Here is an 18,949-nt window from a genome sequence, read left to right on the forward strand (position 1 = left end):
GTCAGCTTGTCTGGAGTCATACACAGGGCAACCCAACAAGCAGGCAGCGCAGGCACAATGCCACTTTGCACCATAGTGCCAACTCAAGCCCCCCACTTGTGAAGCAAGTGAGCTCCAACTTCTACCTGTCATAGAGGGGGTTGACAACTAACAACCTCTCAGAGCCTCTCGTCTTAAACTTAAAACCAAGAAACCCTAGGCAAGCTAGTATTTCCCTTAGCTTTCACAAGATCATAGACCACTCCATGAAGGTATTTCAGTAGCATGGACACCACATTCTCCCTGCTAACACAATTTTCTTCCTTAAAAATGAAGTCTCATTATCAAGACACTTCTTGCTTCTTCTGTAACTCATTCTGAATGCATATTAAAAACACAGGTAAAAATGGGTTACCTAATTTAAGCTCTGGCTCAAATTTTTAACTCAATTCTTGGTTTAGAGGGTATTAACTTTATGTAGAGAACAGGCAGACAGCTAATCAGATCAAGTATCTTGGCAACATCCCAGATCCAAATGTTCCTCTGGCTATAATATGGATTTTGGAGTAAGAAACAAACATCTCCACAAATTGCTGATGCAAAGAAAAGACAATTCACCAACTCCAGAAGAAAAAAACCTCATCTATATCCTTGAAAAGGTTTTTTTATTAAAGTAAAGCTTTCAGCATTAAAATATCTGTGGTATCTTTACACTAATGCAAGGGATGCTGTTGCTGTTCTCAGAGTTGTGACAGCTGATTTAAAGTGTATTGCACAAACTTCATATATAGAGTTTAAGAAAACATTAGAAGGAATAATACCGTTTAATATTAGTGTACCTGTCAAACACATTTTCAAACTAATTGATATTGCATGTTCAGCTCATCGTATCAGTAACATTAAACATTTCCATTTTATTGAACTGCAACTCCCCTTGACTAAAAGCCACTTTAGCTGAAGCAACTGGTCTGAGCCATTCCAGCCTGAAGCTGAGCCACAACTCCACACTGCACACACAGTAGACATTTTTAATAAATGCTGACCTGCAATTTAGCCGTTTTGGTAGGTGGGTCACGGCTGAATTGCTGATGCAGCCCAGCAGATTAAGGAGTCTCACAAGGAACTGAAAGCAGAGATGTCACAATGTGGTGCTCTCTTTCTACAGCTAGTATAACCTCAATTGGACATTCCCAGGGGAGCCTCCAACTTCCCAAATGTACAGTAGAACTACAGAAAAATTAAAGTTAACCTTTTTTTGCCATCAGTTTATATAATTTCTTGCACTATTCTCATGTACCTACTCATTGCCTACAGTTCTTCTGTTCAGGAACTCTAGGATTGTCACACTGGCTTCTCTCATGTGATGATGACGTGCTGATGTGTCATTCCTTATCAGTAACTCATGCATCTTGCAGGGCAGCTTTTACATTTTCCTAACTTATGCCTGGAAACTTGTAATCAAATTAGCAACCTTTGTCATATCTGCCTTGATTTTTGTACTGTATTCCTTGGAGAGACTCCATGATCCACCCACTGAACATAATTAATCTAAAAACCACAACTAGATATTATGTCAGATGATGCATTTTGTTTTTCCAAATAATTATGTGGATGTGGGCTGAAGAATGCTGAGGTTATCACATAAACCAATTAAGACCTCTTGCATGTCTATCTTGCTTAAGTTCAAGCTGGAAGTCTATCTTTCTAAGATTTCTCAGAAAAAAAAGAGTTATAGCAAACTAGGTGTTTATTACACATACACCACTTCTCAGAATCACAGCGTGGTTGAGGTTGGAAGCGACCTAGTTTTTCCTCATTTTCCCACTTCTGTTATTCCAATAAATCTGGCGTAATTGCTACACTTCTGTATTTGTGCACTTACACACAATTTTTTTTTTTTTAAACTTTGCTTCTCAGTCTCGATGACAGCGTGCATTGCCAGGACTTCCAGCTGACAAATGGGTTGAATTCTCAACAGCCACGAGTACTCTGTGCTTGCTCCTTTGTAACTGGTAAGAGACATCACAAGTCTCTACTGGAGTGATAGAGATTTCGGGACCCAGCACAAAGAAATTTATTCTTTTTCTTAAGTGACAAATAAATCCCCTGCTCTGTACTCTCAGCCCTTCTGTGTGGGCCTCGGGGCCCCAGGCACATAGCCGAGGCAGAGGGGGTTTTGGGGAAGCGCAGAGCAGAGGCCCACGGCCTGCATGGAGGCCACCTCACAAAGCGGGTGCATGGAAACAGGGGACACTTTGTTCGCTTGGTGATTTTTTTTTCTACGAAAAAGTGCGTTTTTTATCAGCTGGAGCATTAGCCAAACACCCGACAAGCCCGCCCGGGCCGCCAGCACCACCAAGCCTCGAGGCGCACAGACCAGCCACTGCGCAGGCGCGGCGCCAGGCCGGCACTGGGCATGCGCACTCCCTCCCGCGGGCGGTGGCGCATGCGCGGCGGGCCTGCCGCCAGCCGGGCCGCAGCGTCCGCGGTTGCCGGGCGGGCGGCGCCGGAGGGGCGGTGGTGGCGCGCCATGCCCCGGGGGGCGGTGGCGGCGCCGGCGCGGAGCCGCGGTCGCTGAGGCGCGGCGGGAGCATGGCCGAGTCGCTGCGGGAGGAGCCGCCGGGCGGGCCGGAGTCGGAGGCCGAGCTGTCGCAGCGGCTGGCCCGCACCAAGGCCCGCTCGTACGGCAGCACGGCGAGCGTGGTGGCGCCGCTGGCCGAGCGCTACGTAGAGCACCGGCTCAGCGCCGGCGACACGCTGCAGGGCATCGCCCTCAAGTACGGCGTCACGGTAAGGCGAGCGCCGCCGCGGCAGCCTACCGTCCCGGGGAGGGGCTCAGCCCGGGGGCTGCGGGGCCGGTAGCGGCGGTTGGCTCCCGTAACGGGGCGCGCAGTTGTTAGGGCCAGTAAATAATGGAAGCAAAAGGGGAAGAGGCGCTGGAAGTGAAAAACAGCCGCGGGGCTGCAGCATGAAGGTGTCTCGTAGAGCATTTCCTGCCCGCAGTGGGCAGAAGAGTCAGTTCTCTCCGCGGATGCGGTGCTCGTTTTAGTTTCAGTATCCAAAATGCTGACATGGGAATTGTGACCTACGTGGAGCGGTCAGCACCCGGTTCTGGCGGTAAATGGCTGAAGGCCGCACTGCCCGAGACAGGGCACAGGGCCTCTCCAGCACAGGCCTGAAACTGGGTAGCTCTGGGATCACGGGACTGGCCGGTGGCCTCTAGGAAGGGAGATGCACTTACTCCCACCCAGTGAACCTCTGCTCACGTGACAGTTCCCCACTACACTCACTCAGATTAAAAGGCCAATGTAATTAAACTAGTCTTGAAAAGAATCATTATTGAGCTTGACACATGGGCTGGGACAAAAAGAAAGAATTTCGGTAGTTTCAGAGCTAAAAATTCTTCCAGTCATGGAGGTGATTTACACTGATTTGAAAGCGTTGCTGCTTTTCTACTCCCTACAGGAAGGAAAGTTTACTTTCTGTGGAAAATATTGAAAGGCTTATGCCAGCCTAAGACATGGCAGGGTCCAGTAGGTCTACCAGCCAGCCTAACACACTACCATTGTCCACGAGAGCAGAGCTTCACCTACCCTGCCTTCATTCCTGCTTATTTGCAGCCCAGTGAGCTACCAACTGGCATACAGGTACGCAGCTTCAGTAGTCCCAGCATGCAGAATTGCTGGGGCCAAGCAGCTGATGAACATAGCTAACAGCATGGTACCAGTACACAGTCAATTTCACTTTCACATCACCACTAAGAGCACCTTCAGTTGGGCTCTTTCTAGAAGAGGTAGCATGCAGTCCCAATTAATAGGTTCTGAACTACAATGGGTTTTCGCTTTCCTTCTCCTCTCTGGTTTTGAAAGGTCTACTAAATCCTTCCAGCAACTTCAACAACCTCTTTGTTGTGAAAAAGGGCTAACAGTCTATTTCTCTCCCCTTAAGAAAGGTTACAGCCATATTTTATACCAAAGTCTTGACAACAGGACTAATGACACTTTGGATTTACATCGGTCCACATTAAAACAAAGTTTTACTCACTAGAGGGCAAAGTAAAGTGGCCTGAGCTGCTCATTGGATATTTTTTTTTTTTTTGACAGCCTTTCCATAATGGATAAAAGCTAAGTCATTTAGGCCAGAGACATGTTGTTCTTCATTCAGAAGTGTATTTGCTCGCTGCAGTATGTGAAAAATAAACAGATTACTAAAATAGTTTTCTAGAAGAAAGGCATTTCTAAACACTTTAGAACTCCCTTTCAGCTAAAGTGAAGTTGTGTATCAAACCTGTACAGTCTGAAAAAATAGGTTTAACTTAAGAACCATAAACTTTGTTCATAGTATGAGTTTAAATGCATTGTTAGCATAGCAAAAGCTTATTAAAGTATAAATGCTGGGTTTTTTTAAAAAAAAATCTCATATGTTACTTGATTTAGTGTTGCTAGTATTGTGCTTAAGAAACCAGAGCTGCATGCATCATTATGGACTTCAGTTGAGAAGGGTTAAACTGACATGAACTGTCCCTAAGAAGAATGACAAGTTAGCTGAAATCAGACATTGTGTTTCTGCTTTAATGGGTTTCAGCCCAGGGTAGGAATGTGTGCAAACACATTTGCTTTTAGCAAAATGAAGAATCTTACGTGTTCACACAATGACAAGGACTGACTTCCTCTAAAGAGTCATTGCATTTGCTTCCTGTGTCCTGTATACTTGGCTAGAAGTGAGAGTTGCTGCAATGGGAACATCAGAATTATCTTTGGCTGTCATTGCCTCCAGTATTACTGTTTTTAGAAGCTTCCCCCTGTGGTTTTCCTCACTGGGAGTTACTTTGCAGCCAGAAACATCCTGTCCAGTGCCTGCCTTGACATGACATAGCATAGGCAGTTTAAGAGGGGTGAAAATGTTGGGAGGGAGAGAGAGAGATCAGTGTGCTTTTTGTTTGGCCTCATCCTCTGCCTTTCACCCCTCTCCCCCAGATACTGTCTATTAATCTTGTATGGCTTGTGTTCATTAGTTATTCCTTTGAAGACTGTTGGGTAAATTAACACTGGGAATTAATGTTTAGTATCATATTTATGGTTCAGCTGGAATGCTGTTTTCCATCATACAAAGGTATCCCTTTTGAGGGGAGAGGACTATATGGTTTCACTGTCAGTAGAAGCAGTTTTGAAGGATTAGTTCAGCACCAGTTTATGCATTAGTGAAGCTTCAGTTAAAGTATCAAGAGCAAACACTTTAGCACATGCTTTCGCTGTTACAGGTCTGTAGCTAATAAAAATTAGTTCAGTTTTCCTAGCACTAAGAAAACTAGTGTTAAATCCTGCTCTCCATACACCTATGAAGGTATGGAGTCATACCGAGTTGTAGAAGGAGCAGTATATATTACAGCTATCGTAACGTGCTGAAGGCTGAGTGATGTTCTTTTTAGAACCAAGTATTTCCTATGTCATTGTTAATCAGTGCAGAGGCACAGTCTTTCAAATGCCAAAAGATAATATTTAAAAGGTGTTTTAGCAAGAAATAACCAGAGGTAGAGTTACAGTGCAGTAGCATAGAGAACGGCAGTACAGTGCATTATTTATCAGCTGTTGAAGCATCACCTTCCAATTCCCCTGTAGTAGAGATCTCAGTTTTCAGCCTTTGTATTTTATTTTTAGAGAAAAGCTCCAGCTAGAATTTTAAACATTTTTTGATACCCATCAAGACAGACAACTTTTAGACATTTTGACAATTGACATTTAAGCTAGCATCTGATGGCCATCATTACCAAGTCAGGTGAAGCTTCCTTTATGCCCTTCAGATGGTACTCAGCTTGGGAGAAGACTTAAGAGATACACCATATACTGTATGAGGCTGACTAAAAATAGTTTCCAGACTTCAGGAACTGGAAGAGTAACAAGCTTCCCTTACTTGAAATAGTAGCTTACTATCTGACACTGGGTATTAGTTACTCAGCTTTTGAAAGTGGTTATTAAATCTAATCATTCCATCATCTTAGCCATCTCCAGCAACAGGTTGGGGTTGTCTTTGAGAATACTATTTTTATATATTTAATGGTAGAAATAGCATACTGCTGAGCTTTACTGCATCATTTTCACTACTCTCACTCTCCCAGACACCTAGCCTTTCTAGAGAGAATCTCCTGTTTATTTTTACAGAGAAAGATTTCATCAGGCTTCCAGGACCCAAGCAAATGCATCCATACATGGCACCAGCTCTATAATGGCACTGCAGCAGATACTCTTACCACACAGTACAGGTCTGCATTGCATGCAGGAGTTTATTCCAGTTCTGCAAGCGGCCACAGTCTCACATCTGCACAGAGAAGACAGGCTAACATCTCTACTGTTTTGCCTTGGTTTTAGACAGCTTCCCCTGCTAGTATGTTCAGTGTAAGAAATGCACAGGCATGTTAGGCCAGTTATCTGTTAACAATGGTCTTTTCTTTTGCAATTGGAAAGGACTCCAAGTAGTGTCAGAGCAAAGTTTAAAGTGTTTTAAGACTGACAAGTGTAAGATGGCAGAGCAATTTTTTCATCATCTGAGTGCTGAACTGAGGATACTTTGAAGTAGTGAGTGGCTAGTGCTTAAAGAACTTAGCTTTTTCTGGATTATTATACTAGCAGTAAGACTCCTATTAATAAAGCCTGTGTCTTGTAACCTTACTCAGTTTAGCTTTATTTAGTTTAATAAAAATAAATAACGCTTCTAATGCAGGCAAGAGGTATTTTCAGTTCTCTTTATACTTGTTTCAAGCAGGTTTTAATTAGAATGCATTTATCATTGCAGTACTGTAGTGATTAGGAATTTCTGCTTATTGCAGTCACCAGGAGACCAGAATGGTCTTTTTTCTTTCTTGCACTTAGGACTTTTCCTAATGAAATCATGAGTTCAGGTTGTAACTAAAGCTTAAAGTCACATAATCATGGATAATTATTTCTATGCTTTTTTAAAGCTTGCAGTTGAGAAATAGGAAGCTATTGTAACTGTTACTGACTTCAAAGGGAAATTTTGGTGAGTAAGAACTTAAACAACATTCTTAGTAAGGAGACAGTATAAACATTTACTGGGAGCTTTTCTTTGCTTGTAAAGCAATGGAATTAATGATAGCTTCTCAGGTTAGGTATAGAACAAGTGAGGCTTTATGCATTAGTACTCTGAGAAAGATGGGGTTGTTGTCTTGCTTCTGTTGTGAGATCATCTGTACTGATAAGTTGTAAGTAGTACTTTGGGCAAAAGTTGCATAAAAAGTATTTAACAGTTATGTGGTGGCTGTTACCATGCATTATTACATATGTGAGGTTGCCATTGATCATACTGTAGATTCAGTTTACTGGACAAATGCAGCCACTAGCCTATGCAGCTGATTGCAAAGTGTTTAAGAGTCCCCCTATTCTTTTCACTGCCTGACTTCTCACTGAAAATAAGGACTTCATCTGAAGTCTGAATTCGTTACATCAGCTGGGGGAAAATATTATCAATGAGGCATATACTGCTCTTCCAAGACTTGTGGTGCTCACTGTTCATAACTAGCATGTCCTAGAATGCTTAAGGTAACTTTATCGCCCCTTGTTTGTATTATGCATGCTTTTTACCAGAGAATTCACCTACAGCAGCTGCTAGCAATTCTGAGCCTTACTCTGATATAAATCCAAATCAGCATCACTTTTGCAATAGAATTTTTATTCTTTGGCAAGTTGTTCATGTGAGCCTGTATAGAGATTGCAATACTGTTCAAGAAAAGCATCTTTAGGTAATGCAAGACTTTAGAAAGACCAATATTTTGGAGTCAAGTCTACATAAAAGGAAGCAGCTTGGGTGTTGAGTTAACAAGGCTAAGACAGAGCATGCACTCTGAAATCACTTTGAATGCAAAAAAAAAAAATCATTTCCTGAAGTCATTGCTGCTGCAAAGAAAGTATAGATTTATTGTAACTAAAGGTTACTAAAGCTTCAGAAAGTTACTACTTTATACTTTTCCAAAACCTAATAACTTACATTTTCCCTATCTTTTTCAGATGGAACAAATAAAGAGGGCAAATAAACTGTTCACTAATGACTGTATATTTCTGAGGAAAACCCTGAATATTCCTATTATATCAGAGAAACCATTACTGTTCAATGGACTTAATTCACTGGAGTCTCCTGAGAATGAAACTGTTGACAGCTCCCCTTCTTGTGATGAAGGACTAGTGACAGTTCAGGAAGAAAGTAGTTCTTCTCCCAGTCCTCAAGAGCCTGACAATCAGCCCACTGCACCGGAAGAACTATCTGCCAAAGATTTCCTACAGAGATTGGACTTGCAGATTAAGTTATCCAAACAAGCAGCCAGAAAACTAAAAGATGACAGTGTCAGGTAAATGCCACTTTTAGTATTAAGCATCTTAATCTCATCCTGAAGGCTTTTTAGTCTAAGCTGAACCCTCTTTGTGGGGTATCTCAGACAGCATCTGTAGTTCTAATTTATCAACAGCAAGGCTATGCTATTATCATGCACCAGATATATTCAGAGCACACCGTTAGCAGATGCCTTGATATGGCAGTTCTAAAGGCCACCTCACAATACATTGTTTATAGAATAGCAATAATATTCCATGAAAACTAGAAGGCCGGTATTCTCCAGGATGTCTTGCTATGTAAGTAGGCAACTATTTACACAAACCCATAGTTTTCAGTAGACTACTAAGCCAAGGCCTATGTGGAAGCTGGTTGCATACAGCAAGGCATGATTACATTTTTCTTCTGTGCCAAATTGCCTCATAATTGTGGAAGTATTCTCTGTGTTGCAGTTTCAGTTAAGCTATCCTATCTCCTTTCCCTATGTAGTCCCTCCCTCTGTAGACTTCTATCTTTTCTTCAGTATTTCTTCTACAGCCAGGAGCTCCCACACACTTTACTCCTAGAAAAAGCAGTACCTTTTGACCTCTCTGCCACAGTGATTATCCCCTCACATGTGTGGGCATCCCATGGAGTGTACAGAAAGACTTAGAGCAAGAATGGACTTCAGTAGTGTTTGTTTTCCCATGTTCTTGGGACAAGCTTCCTCAGCTTGTTCACCAGCAGTCTCTTGGGCTGGTTGTGTGACCTATTTATTCTCTGCAGAAATTGCCTCAGTGGTTGATGCTGAAGTGGCCTTTCTCATGACAATAAAAGATATGGCTGCAGGGGACTGGTGTCACTTCTCTTACCAGAGAGCTGGAGAGAGGTTATGCCTGCAGATATGTACTTTGTTTTTGCAGATTTGTTTAATGCAAAACAACTTCTATTATCCTGGTTCACTTCACATACTCTGATTTTGAGTGCAAGCAACATACTTTTCATGTTAAGAAGAAAGTAACCTATCAGAACCAAGTCTATTGAGCGTAGAGTCCTATCTTTTTTTAAAAAAGAAAGTTAAGGGATTATTTCAGCAACTTAAAAACTTAATTGAATATACAAAAATTTGAGGGGGAGCATTATATCGCATTGAGCAATGGGACAAGCCTCATCTGGAGAAATATCCCATAAGACAGCTTAAGGTAATTCATTACCTATTGCGCTCCATGTACAACTCTATTGCCAGGACACTGGTTTAGAGTTACAGTCTCAGGGAAGGCTAGAATGCTTTTACATCTTGTTAACACTTGTCAATTATTTCTTTTGACTTGATTACATGAAAGAGGAAAAATAGCTGTTGGAATGCAGATCCTTCTCTATTCAAACTCATTCCCTTGTTTGTTATATTTGAAACAACATAGATCATCCATCAAAACGTGCAACTTCTGACTCTCAGATCATTAGACATACGTATCTAACACAGGTTAGAGTAGGTGTTGACCCAGCAGTTAAGCTGGATGACAGGAAACCAGTCCCTGCCAGAGGAAGGCAAATATTTTAACATCCCTTCAAAAAAATAACGTGCTAATTTACAGAAGGAAATTCACTTAGACCTTGCTACACCATAAGCAGAGCCAATACAGAGAGAGTGACACGGCACAAATAATACAGTGCTGCTACTAATATCCATTTCCTATATTGCTTAAGTTACACCTTGGGAAATGAGGGCCTGGTACCAAGTTTCCTCTAAAGAACTAATGGATACAGGAGGATGAGTTACTTTCCCACCTCCTGTTCAGATTTAGCAGGTAATTTTGTTAATTATGCATAGAGCACAGATTTTTATTGGTCACAATGCTACAGGAAGCATGAAGTACAGAGCTGCAGGCTGTCTGCCAAGTAGGATGTTATCCAAAGCTTCTGAAGAGAAAAGCTTCCTATATGTCTGGTAAAGTCTTCATAATGTCACCTTCCACCCCACCACCTCTGGCTTTCAGTTATGGCTCACAAAAGCCATCCTTGCCTTATCTTCTCCAACTCTTCACCCTTTTACAGTCCGACAGGAAGTGCCAAAGGACCGAAGTGGATGTTTACTCCGTGCAGAGAGGAGTAGAGGGAAACCACTGCCAAAAGCCCTGGAGCTACTTTTCAGCTATGTACCATCAATGGTATTTCTGGGCCCACACTGGAAGGTGGCAGCATTCCTTACTCTGCTCCTGCAGCCCCCCACAAAGGACCTGTTAACCCTCCTGCCTATACCTTTCTTGTCCCTTGCTTGGAACAGGGGGCCTTGAAAACTGGACAGCCATCATGATAGTAAACCAGCCTCCTGAACAGGCAAATTTTCAATTTTAACATGAAAGCCATTTATGAAATTAAGAGTGGTGTTTCCAACTACTCTGGCTTTCTGTATTCAGATTGCCTTGCTAAGGCCTGTTTAGAATGTGACATGCACCAACACTGCAGTTTACTTAAGTGCCTGTTTGAGAGTAAGAAAGGAGCACCTAGAGTTATATCTACCACCACCAAAAGGGACATTGGAACTAAGAAAACTGCAAGCAGAAGCAGACTATCAGTTCCAGAACATGAAGAGCCATAACTTCTCACCATACCTGTGAGCCTGACTTGACAGATGGAGAGAATCACGACATCTCTTAAATTGCTCTTTACGTTGGTCTCCCTTAAAGTTGCCAAGAATGCATGCACATACATGCACTGATTCTGACCAAACTACAGGCAGTTTCATAGGCAGAAAACTGCCTTGTGCTACAAAGACAGCTTCAGGTGAATTACATTGTTTAATCGTAACTCTTGAAGTCACACCTTTAAGATCCTTTATTCCTTTGAGAGCACTTAATCTCTAAAGTCAGCTTCTTCCCGGCTGAAGTATCTTGCTGTTAGGCAGAAAAAACTGAGGAGCACATAGGTGCAGATTTAGACTAGATATTAAGCTTTAATAGCCATGCAAGTAGACAAGCATTAAAAAGTATAGAATGTGATCCACTCAGTTTGTGCCAGCTGCCTTTCACTATTAGAGTTTATGTAAGCATACGGCTGGATCTGCATGTAATACTACTTTTACTAGAGAGCTTCATTAAGCAAGAAATCATTGAGTGGTTAATGAGTCCTGCAATCAGGCGTATTTACCCAAGATGCAGTTTGGGGCAATATTTTTATAATAGGCCAAAAGAAATGCAGAAGTATTAATATAGGTGTTTGTAGCATATGTCACTAACTCACATATTTGCATATTAGAGAAGAATGCCCATTATTAGTTTTATTCACACGTGGAAGAAGAGCAGCTTGTAATAGTTTGAGAAAATACAGTAGTGCTTCATCCTGCCCAAAACGCTGTTACACATGTTTCAGGATGCCAAAACTGAAATTAAGTTTAGTGATGCTTTTTGTATCAGATAGTTGAACACCAGAGGTCTAATGCAAGGTCTTTATAGTCCTTAGTATTTTAGGGTGGTACTGTGGTAGGCTAGAACACTAGGGCCATAAACTGTGCTTCTGGGACAGGCCACATCTTACTGCATTTGCCTTTTAGTGACTCATTTTGAAAACCTTGTAATTGAACAGAGCTACTCTAAGCATTATTGCTTGTACGAGCCAGTATAATTAACTGGTGTGCAGCACTGGAACAGAACCATAGAATCATTTAGGTTGGAAGAGACCTTTAAGATCAAGCCCAACTGTAAACGTAACACTGCCAAGTCCACCTCTAAGACGTATATTGTCATCTACTCAGTTGCCTTGACCTGAACCTAAAAAAGAGTAGGGTGTTGAAGCATTTGACACTAATAACTAATTGAGTTAATTTGCCCAATAACTGTTCACCATCATTGGCTGTCAGCTAAAAAACCCAGATACTTCAATAAAAGAGGCTGCCTGTGGAAAATCCTGTTTTCAGACTTCCAAAAGCTATTACTCAAACTCAGATTGCTGCCTTGTTTAATTGGGGATTCTGGAAGCGTCCAAGCATTGGATTCAAGTTTACTTGTTCACACTCAGGTGTGCTTGGTTTTACAGAAGTGGTTATTACCATTTTTTATTGTGGCCCAGTGCATACAATAGCTTGCAGTAGATGTCTTTCAGCTCCTGTAACCCCCTGGGCAAAGTGGCAACAGCAGACAGGAAGAGACAGTGCTACAAAGCACTGTGATGCTGTGCTGTTCCTTTCCCTTTGCCTGAAGGAGAATGTTGCAGTGACTTACTGCTTTGCTATTTTAAGCATCTTAAAAGTGAAGAAAATTATTTAGTCATTAAACATATGCACACTGCTGTGTTGTTGATTGTGGGCCATTGATATACACCAAGGAGCCCACTCAAGGAATATCCTTGCAGCATCAAGACAGATCCAGCTACAACTATGATGGACTGTTCCTGCTCTTGCCTCATTTAGTCCATTTGCACCTCCTGCCATTCAAAAGGCTGAAACAAGCCTACAACTAAGCTTACTTAAAAAAAAAAAAAAAAAGGAAAAAAAAGAAATTGAAAGGAACAGTAAAGAGCTGGAACTCCAGCATGCCCTCCACTTCTTTATCCTTTACAGTATTTCTTATTGATTTGGCAGTGTCAAGAATAGTTCATTAAACTCTAAATACATTCTGATGTTGAACTTAAACAGCTTTACTTGTTTTCAGCATTCTGTTCTTGCAACAACATACTGCAAGTAGTATTCGTGTTAGGCAATGCCAGTCTTCTCTGTTTTGATCCATTAGGAAAACTGGTTATCTGCATTTGCATTACAGTTTTACTGTTGAGACATGGTATGCTCCTGATCTGATGGTTATCATCATTTTCTTTTTAGAGAGGAGGAGAATGAGGAAGGTCCCTATGCATCTTCTTCGTATCACCAGTAGAAGACAGATGTGATGGCCTGAAAGCTTTCCATGAAATCAGTTCTTAAAGAACTAAATGGTCAATAATTCAAAAACCAAGTCTTTTGGACTCATCATGTGATGTACTTAAAACAAGTCATGAATGGGTAATTGCACTGAAATTATGACCTCTTCTGCCTTCCATAGGTTAACGTCCTTATGCTATATCAACAAAGGGTTTAAGCCTTCCAAAACTAGCAATGGCCTTTATACCCTGTCTGTGCAAACTGTAGCATGGTAGCAACAATATATCCTTGAGGTCATCTTTATGCAGGATGTTGATCTTTAGTAAAGACTTTGTAAATATTTGTTAAAGTGAAATTTGTTTAAGTATTTAAAAATATTAACTAAGTTTGCTTGTAAATGACAAACTATGAAAATAATAGAAATTTACTTATTCTGCAAACACAGGCAAATTTGCTGTGGAAGTTTTGTCTCTTTCAGGGCTGCAGAACTTGCCTCTGAACTCTGTGTGTGTGTGTGTCTGTGTGGTTATGATGTATTCCTAGAAAGGGGAATTTAACTTGTTTTCATTAGTTAAAGCCTTTATGGTTAAACAACTGTTCACAAATTGGATTTCTGCTGATAAAAGGGAAGAGTTACAGCAAGAGATTTTTCTTTGTGAGATATGTCATTGGAATATCAGATGTTTTCTTGTGTGCAGTTATATTTTGTGTGGTTTTAATTTAATAAATACAAAAATACTCATGTGTCTGTTCATAATGAAGTCAGCTTGGTTCTAGTCTGTTTCTTGTGAAGAATGGTTTGCCTAGTTACACGAGCTATTAGATGCTAATTTCAGGGCAAATAATGTCCTTTACCATATAGCTCACCCTCCTAAATGAGACCTCAAAGAACTATTTGATCTAGTTGCGCAGTCAAGAAAACTGTATTAAGATTACAAAGAGCCACACTGGTAAGTCTTTGCTGTTCTGAGAAGAGAGGCCAGTATGCAAGGCTGCCAGCAGACCCCACCTGAAGCTCAGGAAGGCAGAGTGCAGACTGCATTCATTCCTGAAGGTAATGCATTATCAACTTCTTGTTAAGCATCCTGCAATTTTTCCTGAAGTATTCAATAAGCTTCACAAAACTCTTATCAGTAAAGAATTGCTGGATCCCTGCTGTGACAGATGCTGTTTCCTATGTATCAGCTCATTTATATAGTTTATTGCTCCCTCAAAGCAAAAACTTTCTGCAACATGTTCAGATGGAAGCAATAGAGGAAGTTAAATTAATTTACTAAAACTAGAAATAAAAATTCAAAGCTAGACAGGAATTAGTATTTCCCTAGAGCTTGCAGGAACTCAGACCCAGCAGGCTCATTCAAATAATCTCTAGCTCTGGTCCTAAAGAGGAGGTATGCAGTGGCATGCAAATTAACAAGAACAGGGAAAGCTTAGAGTGAATAAAAAGAAGCATTGATTTTTCTTGAAGAGGCTGGTGAATTAGTTTTAGATCTTGTCTTAAATTGGGATTTGTATTTTTTCCTTACAGGATAGTAACTTGTATTGTCAATTAATTTCAGTAGGACATTACTAGAGCCGGAATAAACTAATTTCCAAAGGCGACCCTAGCTTCAAGCCCAGTTGTATTTTATAATCCAACAGAAAAATTTACTCCTTTTCTACCAAAGACCTGCTATTGTAATACCCCCACCTACCCAGCACACACAGGACCAGGGTGCTTTGCTGAGCGGGTCAGAAGCACAGCTTTACTTGCACAGCAAGCACACCTCCTAGCAGCCACACGAGGCTGACCAAGCTACTGGCAGAGCCACATTTCACTCCATCCTTACCAAGAGCACTGCTGTGCTCGTGGGCTGGAGGGACCTTCAGGACAAGCAACAGAAGATCTGTGACACCATTTAAATCTACTTTTCCTGACTGAGAAAGCCATACAGAACCACAAGGGAAGAAGCAGCTGTGCCAACCTGGAGACATAGTTGGGCAGAGACCCACTGCTGCAGGCCCTTTGCCTCAGATGCAGACAGATTCCAGCCCAGACCCACAGCTCAGGCCAGCAGCACCTAAATTGACCCACAGGATCCCTGGAAACCCCACCGCACCAGCACTTAGCATGGCATCCATTGCAAAACCATTAGCATAACCCCGCAGAGACACCTAACCTGTCCCTTCCACACAAGCATTTTCCCACAGGGAGAAAATTAGCACCACCGAGAACAACAACAAAGGCTGCCTGCAAGAGGCCCTACCTTGCTGGCCACGGCTCCAGAGCAGGTATCCGCTCCTTGTCTGCTACACAGACACTCTTCACAGCACCCCGAGGGCACACAACTCAGCATCAGGCCAGAGCAGGCCTCAGCTTTATGCTTCCACTCCATCTTCCTTGGCTCTTCCAATCCCACTTACCCAAATCTGCAACAACCCTCTCCCCCACACTCACGGGAGGCTGCTCTTTATGGCTGCGGGGCCTCCCAGCGGGCCCTGGGGCCTGACGAGCCCCCAGGCCCAGCTGGGCCCTGACGATCCCCTGGTCCGGCTGGGCCCCGAGGAACCCCCAGTCCCAGCTGGACCCTGTCGAGCCCTCCTGGGCCAGCTGGGTCTCCTCAGCCCCAGGGCAGCAGCTGGGGCCAGCCTGGCCTTCGCCTGAGCGCTGATTACATGGGATTGTCCCAGCAGCCTATTGCAGCGTGAGTGAAAAGTTAGATTTCGTTGTGTTCAATTAATGCCTGTTCCTGGTTTTCGGGTAGATAGATGTGGTGTTTCATAATCCCTATGAAATAATCCCATAATTCATTTAGACAAATCAGGGACTGAATGCCCATTTTTTATGTATAGGTAAAATATCTGAAATCGCTTTACTGTGCCTCTGCAAGTTTCTCGCACCCCTTCATTGGCAGGAGGTCCTGTGACTTGGCGCTGCTGCTGCATGGCTGGGCTGCACCCCTGGGCACACCGCCCCCCCCAGCAGGCACCCAGTGCACCCCGAGTCTGCTCAGCCCCAGGGTAACAGAGCAGGTGAAAGAAAATGGTGCCTGGAAATAGCATGTCGGGAATATAGTCAGAGTAATTCAGGATGGAGTTTTCCTGCTCTGGAAAAAAAGGGTTCTTAAGACTGAAATAACTAATGTTTTCATATCTTAATTGACATTGTCATATTACTAAATAAAATGACAGTTTTTCCTGTATATTTTATATATTGTTTATACATTATGCTGTATATTTTGCTTCTTACTCTGCCTTTATTCTTCCTACACTTGTAACTTCATTCTTTGTTTATATATTTATACCACTCCTACAAGGTGTGGTTTAGGGTTGGAATGGGGCAATTTCAGGCAGAAGTGAAGCACACACTGCAGGTAAAATTCCATGTTTTGCAGTGATTCTGTGGTGGGACACCTGCATGTTTGTAGTTTTGCTTTTACCTATTTCTTCAGCCAAAGCTTGAAAAGTCAAAACCTGGGCAGGCTTGAACTAGGATCTTTTAAAATGAAATGCAGGACATACCCAATAAGAAGTTTTCATTTGGGACTCATTTCAGTGTGTCTGGAGGCTACTAAGCCCCTGTAAATCCCGCAGCAAACTCAGCCATCAGGTGCTGTAGTTGCATCTAACATTCTCAGAGGTGCATCCTCCTTCCTGCAGACATGGCGATGAACGCCTATTGCTCGTGGTGCAGGACGTCCTCAAAAAAAAGCTGGGCAGCGGATGTAAAATAAGCATTCTCTTTAACACACAAAAGCAGCCTTGTACTACTGTAGCTTGTAGTAAAGTGTTTAATAAAGTACAGTATCAGAAACAATAGTCTAATAGAAAAGCTGAAAAGGTTAATACCATATATATTGTACTTGTTACATTTTCAGTGATAATTTATGGAGTGAAGGATTTCTGAAGGATCCAGCAGGGATACAAACAACATAGAAACTGATTTTTGTCAGTTTAGAACCAGAGATGTGCAGGTGTTGAAAATACCTTTCTCACCAGGAAAAAGGAAAGCACTGACAGAATATGATTTACTAAGTACATACTAAACACACCAGCAGCAGCTGTCCAATGCTAATGTGCTCCAAGTGTTCCCTTCAAAGTAAGGACTCATCTGTGGTGCAGGTTGAAACTCACATCACTCAGCTTGATTTTACTTAGCCTAAGTTGTGGCCTTTTAGAAATGCAGGGTGATTCATCAGGCTGGCTGTGTTTTTACCATCTAGTTCTGAAAGGTGGGATTTACCAAAATGTTCATTTGCTGTACCAGCAATGACACCAGTATTTGAAGCATTCAAATAACAAGTTTAATGGGCTTGGGCAGGGTGGGAAGTGAATCTAGTTTGAAGACTGTAGCTGAGATTGCTCATCTCTCCATCAGAGGGCTTGCTCTGTTCTCAGATAGTCAGTGGGTTGGTCTAATTGGTCTATGTATGGACCCCAAGTGATGCACAGCAGCAGCATAAGCACAGAACAGGTCCTGAACTAGAATCAGGTCATACCCATTGCTTGGACTTTTTTTTTTCTAAATGATGTCATCTATGCTTTGTTGAAGCTATAAAATTTGCAAAACTGAGAGGTTAAAAATATTCTACTAGCCTTTTTATGTACACAAACTGTTCATGATCACAGGTTTCTAGTTGAGGACATCTTTCTATTAGTACCAGACTCCTGCATAGACTCCCAAGAGGCCAAAGTACCAAACTTCCAATGAAAATTAAAAATATTGTTATACTACTCATTATATTGACAGGAGAAGAAATTTTCCTTTTTTTTTTTTTTAAGTAGCCATTAGGGAAGGAAAGTTTGTCCTTTTTGTTTTTTAAGTGCAGATCCTAGATCACTACCACTTCCCCAACTGTAAAGGTCTATGCTTAGTTATCTTTCTCCTGTTTTGTTTTTTTTTCATAAGTCCAAAAGTACACTTTTCCAGTATGATACTCACATAAGAATGTAAGTCACAAGCTGTTGCAGAAAACAACTGAGATCTATAGGGACAGGAAGAAATTCTGTTATTTGGGAACAGTAGCAAATAATAATTAAAAAAAAAAGATTAGAGGGTTTAGATGAGAACAAATACACTGATTGAAAATAACAGGAATTCCTTTTTCCTAATTATTTTCTGCAGTGTTTCTAAGGGACTATTTTTCCAACAGGAAGGTTATAATGACTACATTTCTGGATACAGTTTTTATCTTAAAATAAATACTACCATTAGTGACTGATATTGCAGTTCAGTGATCCATATCAGGATGCGTATGAGCAGGCAGTGACGTACTTTTTGTATGCTAGAAAGCATTCGTTGGCTTATGTATCATCAGTTTTCAAATAGATAATGCTGGTAAACCTCATTGCTATCACATTCATTTAATATTTGTTACCACTAATGTTCAGTTGATAATTTATGTTTTGCAGAGGTTTCAAAGTTCACTTCAGTTGGCTAAGAAACATTGCTCACATCTCCTCCTCAATCTCCAACCGTGCTGAGAAAAGAAGGAAGGAAACAATCTGCCCATTGAACATTTACAGAACTTTGTGCTGTGCAGGCAGTGCTGTAAGGCAGCATCTCCCTTCATTGGCAGGCAGCTACCGACCTCTGCATCAGCTAACACTTTTTGACTGTATCTTGAGTTTTTAAAAAAAAAAAAATCAGCAGGGGTAACCTCAATTATCAATGAAGAACCTGTAAGTACAGAGAACAGGGCTTTCCTGGAGTTCATTTAGACAAATGACTGCTGCAGGGGATAAGTCTCAGGACTTAGATCTTCTGGAACTCAGTTTAAAATGTACTTTTCTAATAACATCTTTACCTTTCATCTTGCTTCATGA

General features: G+C 41.7%; 1 protein-coding gene across 3 annotated transcripts; it reads left to right on the forward strand.

The window, feature by feature from the left end:
- The first annotated feature begins 2,499 nt into the window (after positions 1-2,499).
- LYSMD2 (LysM domain containing 2) lies at positions 2,500-13,905 on the forward strand. Of its 3 annotated transcripts, none has more exons than XM_068410720.1 (3): positions 2,501-2,769; positions 7,998-8,335; positions 10,351-13,102. In XM_068410720.1, exons 1-3 carry the CDS (start codon positions 2,572-2,574, stop codon positions 10,406-10,408), a joined length of 594 nt encoding a protein of 197 aa, XP_068266821.1. In that variant the 5' UTR covers positions 2,501-2,571; the 3' UTR covers positions 10,409-13,102. The 3 variants fall into 3 exon arrangements, with proteins under 3 accessions (XP_068266823.1, XP_068266821.1, XP_068266822.1); XM_068410721.1 differs by lacking the exon at positions 10,351-13,102 and adding an exon at positions 13,109-13,905 and having other exon boundaries at positions 2,503-2,769; XM_068410722.1 differs by lacking the exons at positions 7,998-8,335; positions 10,351-13,102 and adding an exon at positions 13,109-13,905 and having other exon boundaries at positions 2,500-2,769.
- The last annotated feature ends 5,044 nt before the right edge of the window (positions 13,906-18,949 follow it).

The sequence above is a fragment of the Nyctibius grandis genome, chromosome 11, assembly GCF_013368605.1.
Source record: "Nyctibius grandis isolate bNycGra1 chromosome 11, bNycGra1.pri, whole genome shotgun sequence".
Taxonomy (NCBI): domain Eukaryota; kingdom Metazoa; phylum Chordata; class Aves; order Nyctibiiformes; family Nyctibiidae; genus Nyctibius; species Nyctibius grandis.

Excerpts from the sequence above, each read along its gene's own strand:
- LYSMD2 (XM_068410720.1), top strand. The coding sequence starts at position 2,572 with ATGGCCGAGTCGCTGCGGGAGGAGCCGCCGGGCGGGCCGGAGTCGGAG. Across the intron at positions 2,770-7,997 it reads CCCTCAAGTACGGCGTCACG|ATGGAACAAATAAAGAGGGC; the intron begins GTAAGGCGAGCG and ends TATCTTTTTCAG. Across the intron at positions 8,336-10,350 it reads CTAAAAGATGACAGTGTCAG|TCCGACAGGAAGTGCCAAAG; the intron begins GTAAATGCCACT and ends ACCCTTTTACAG.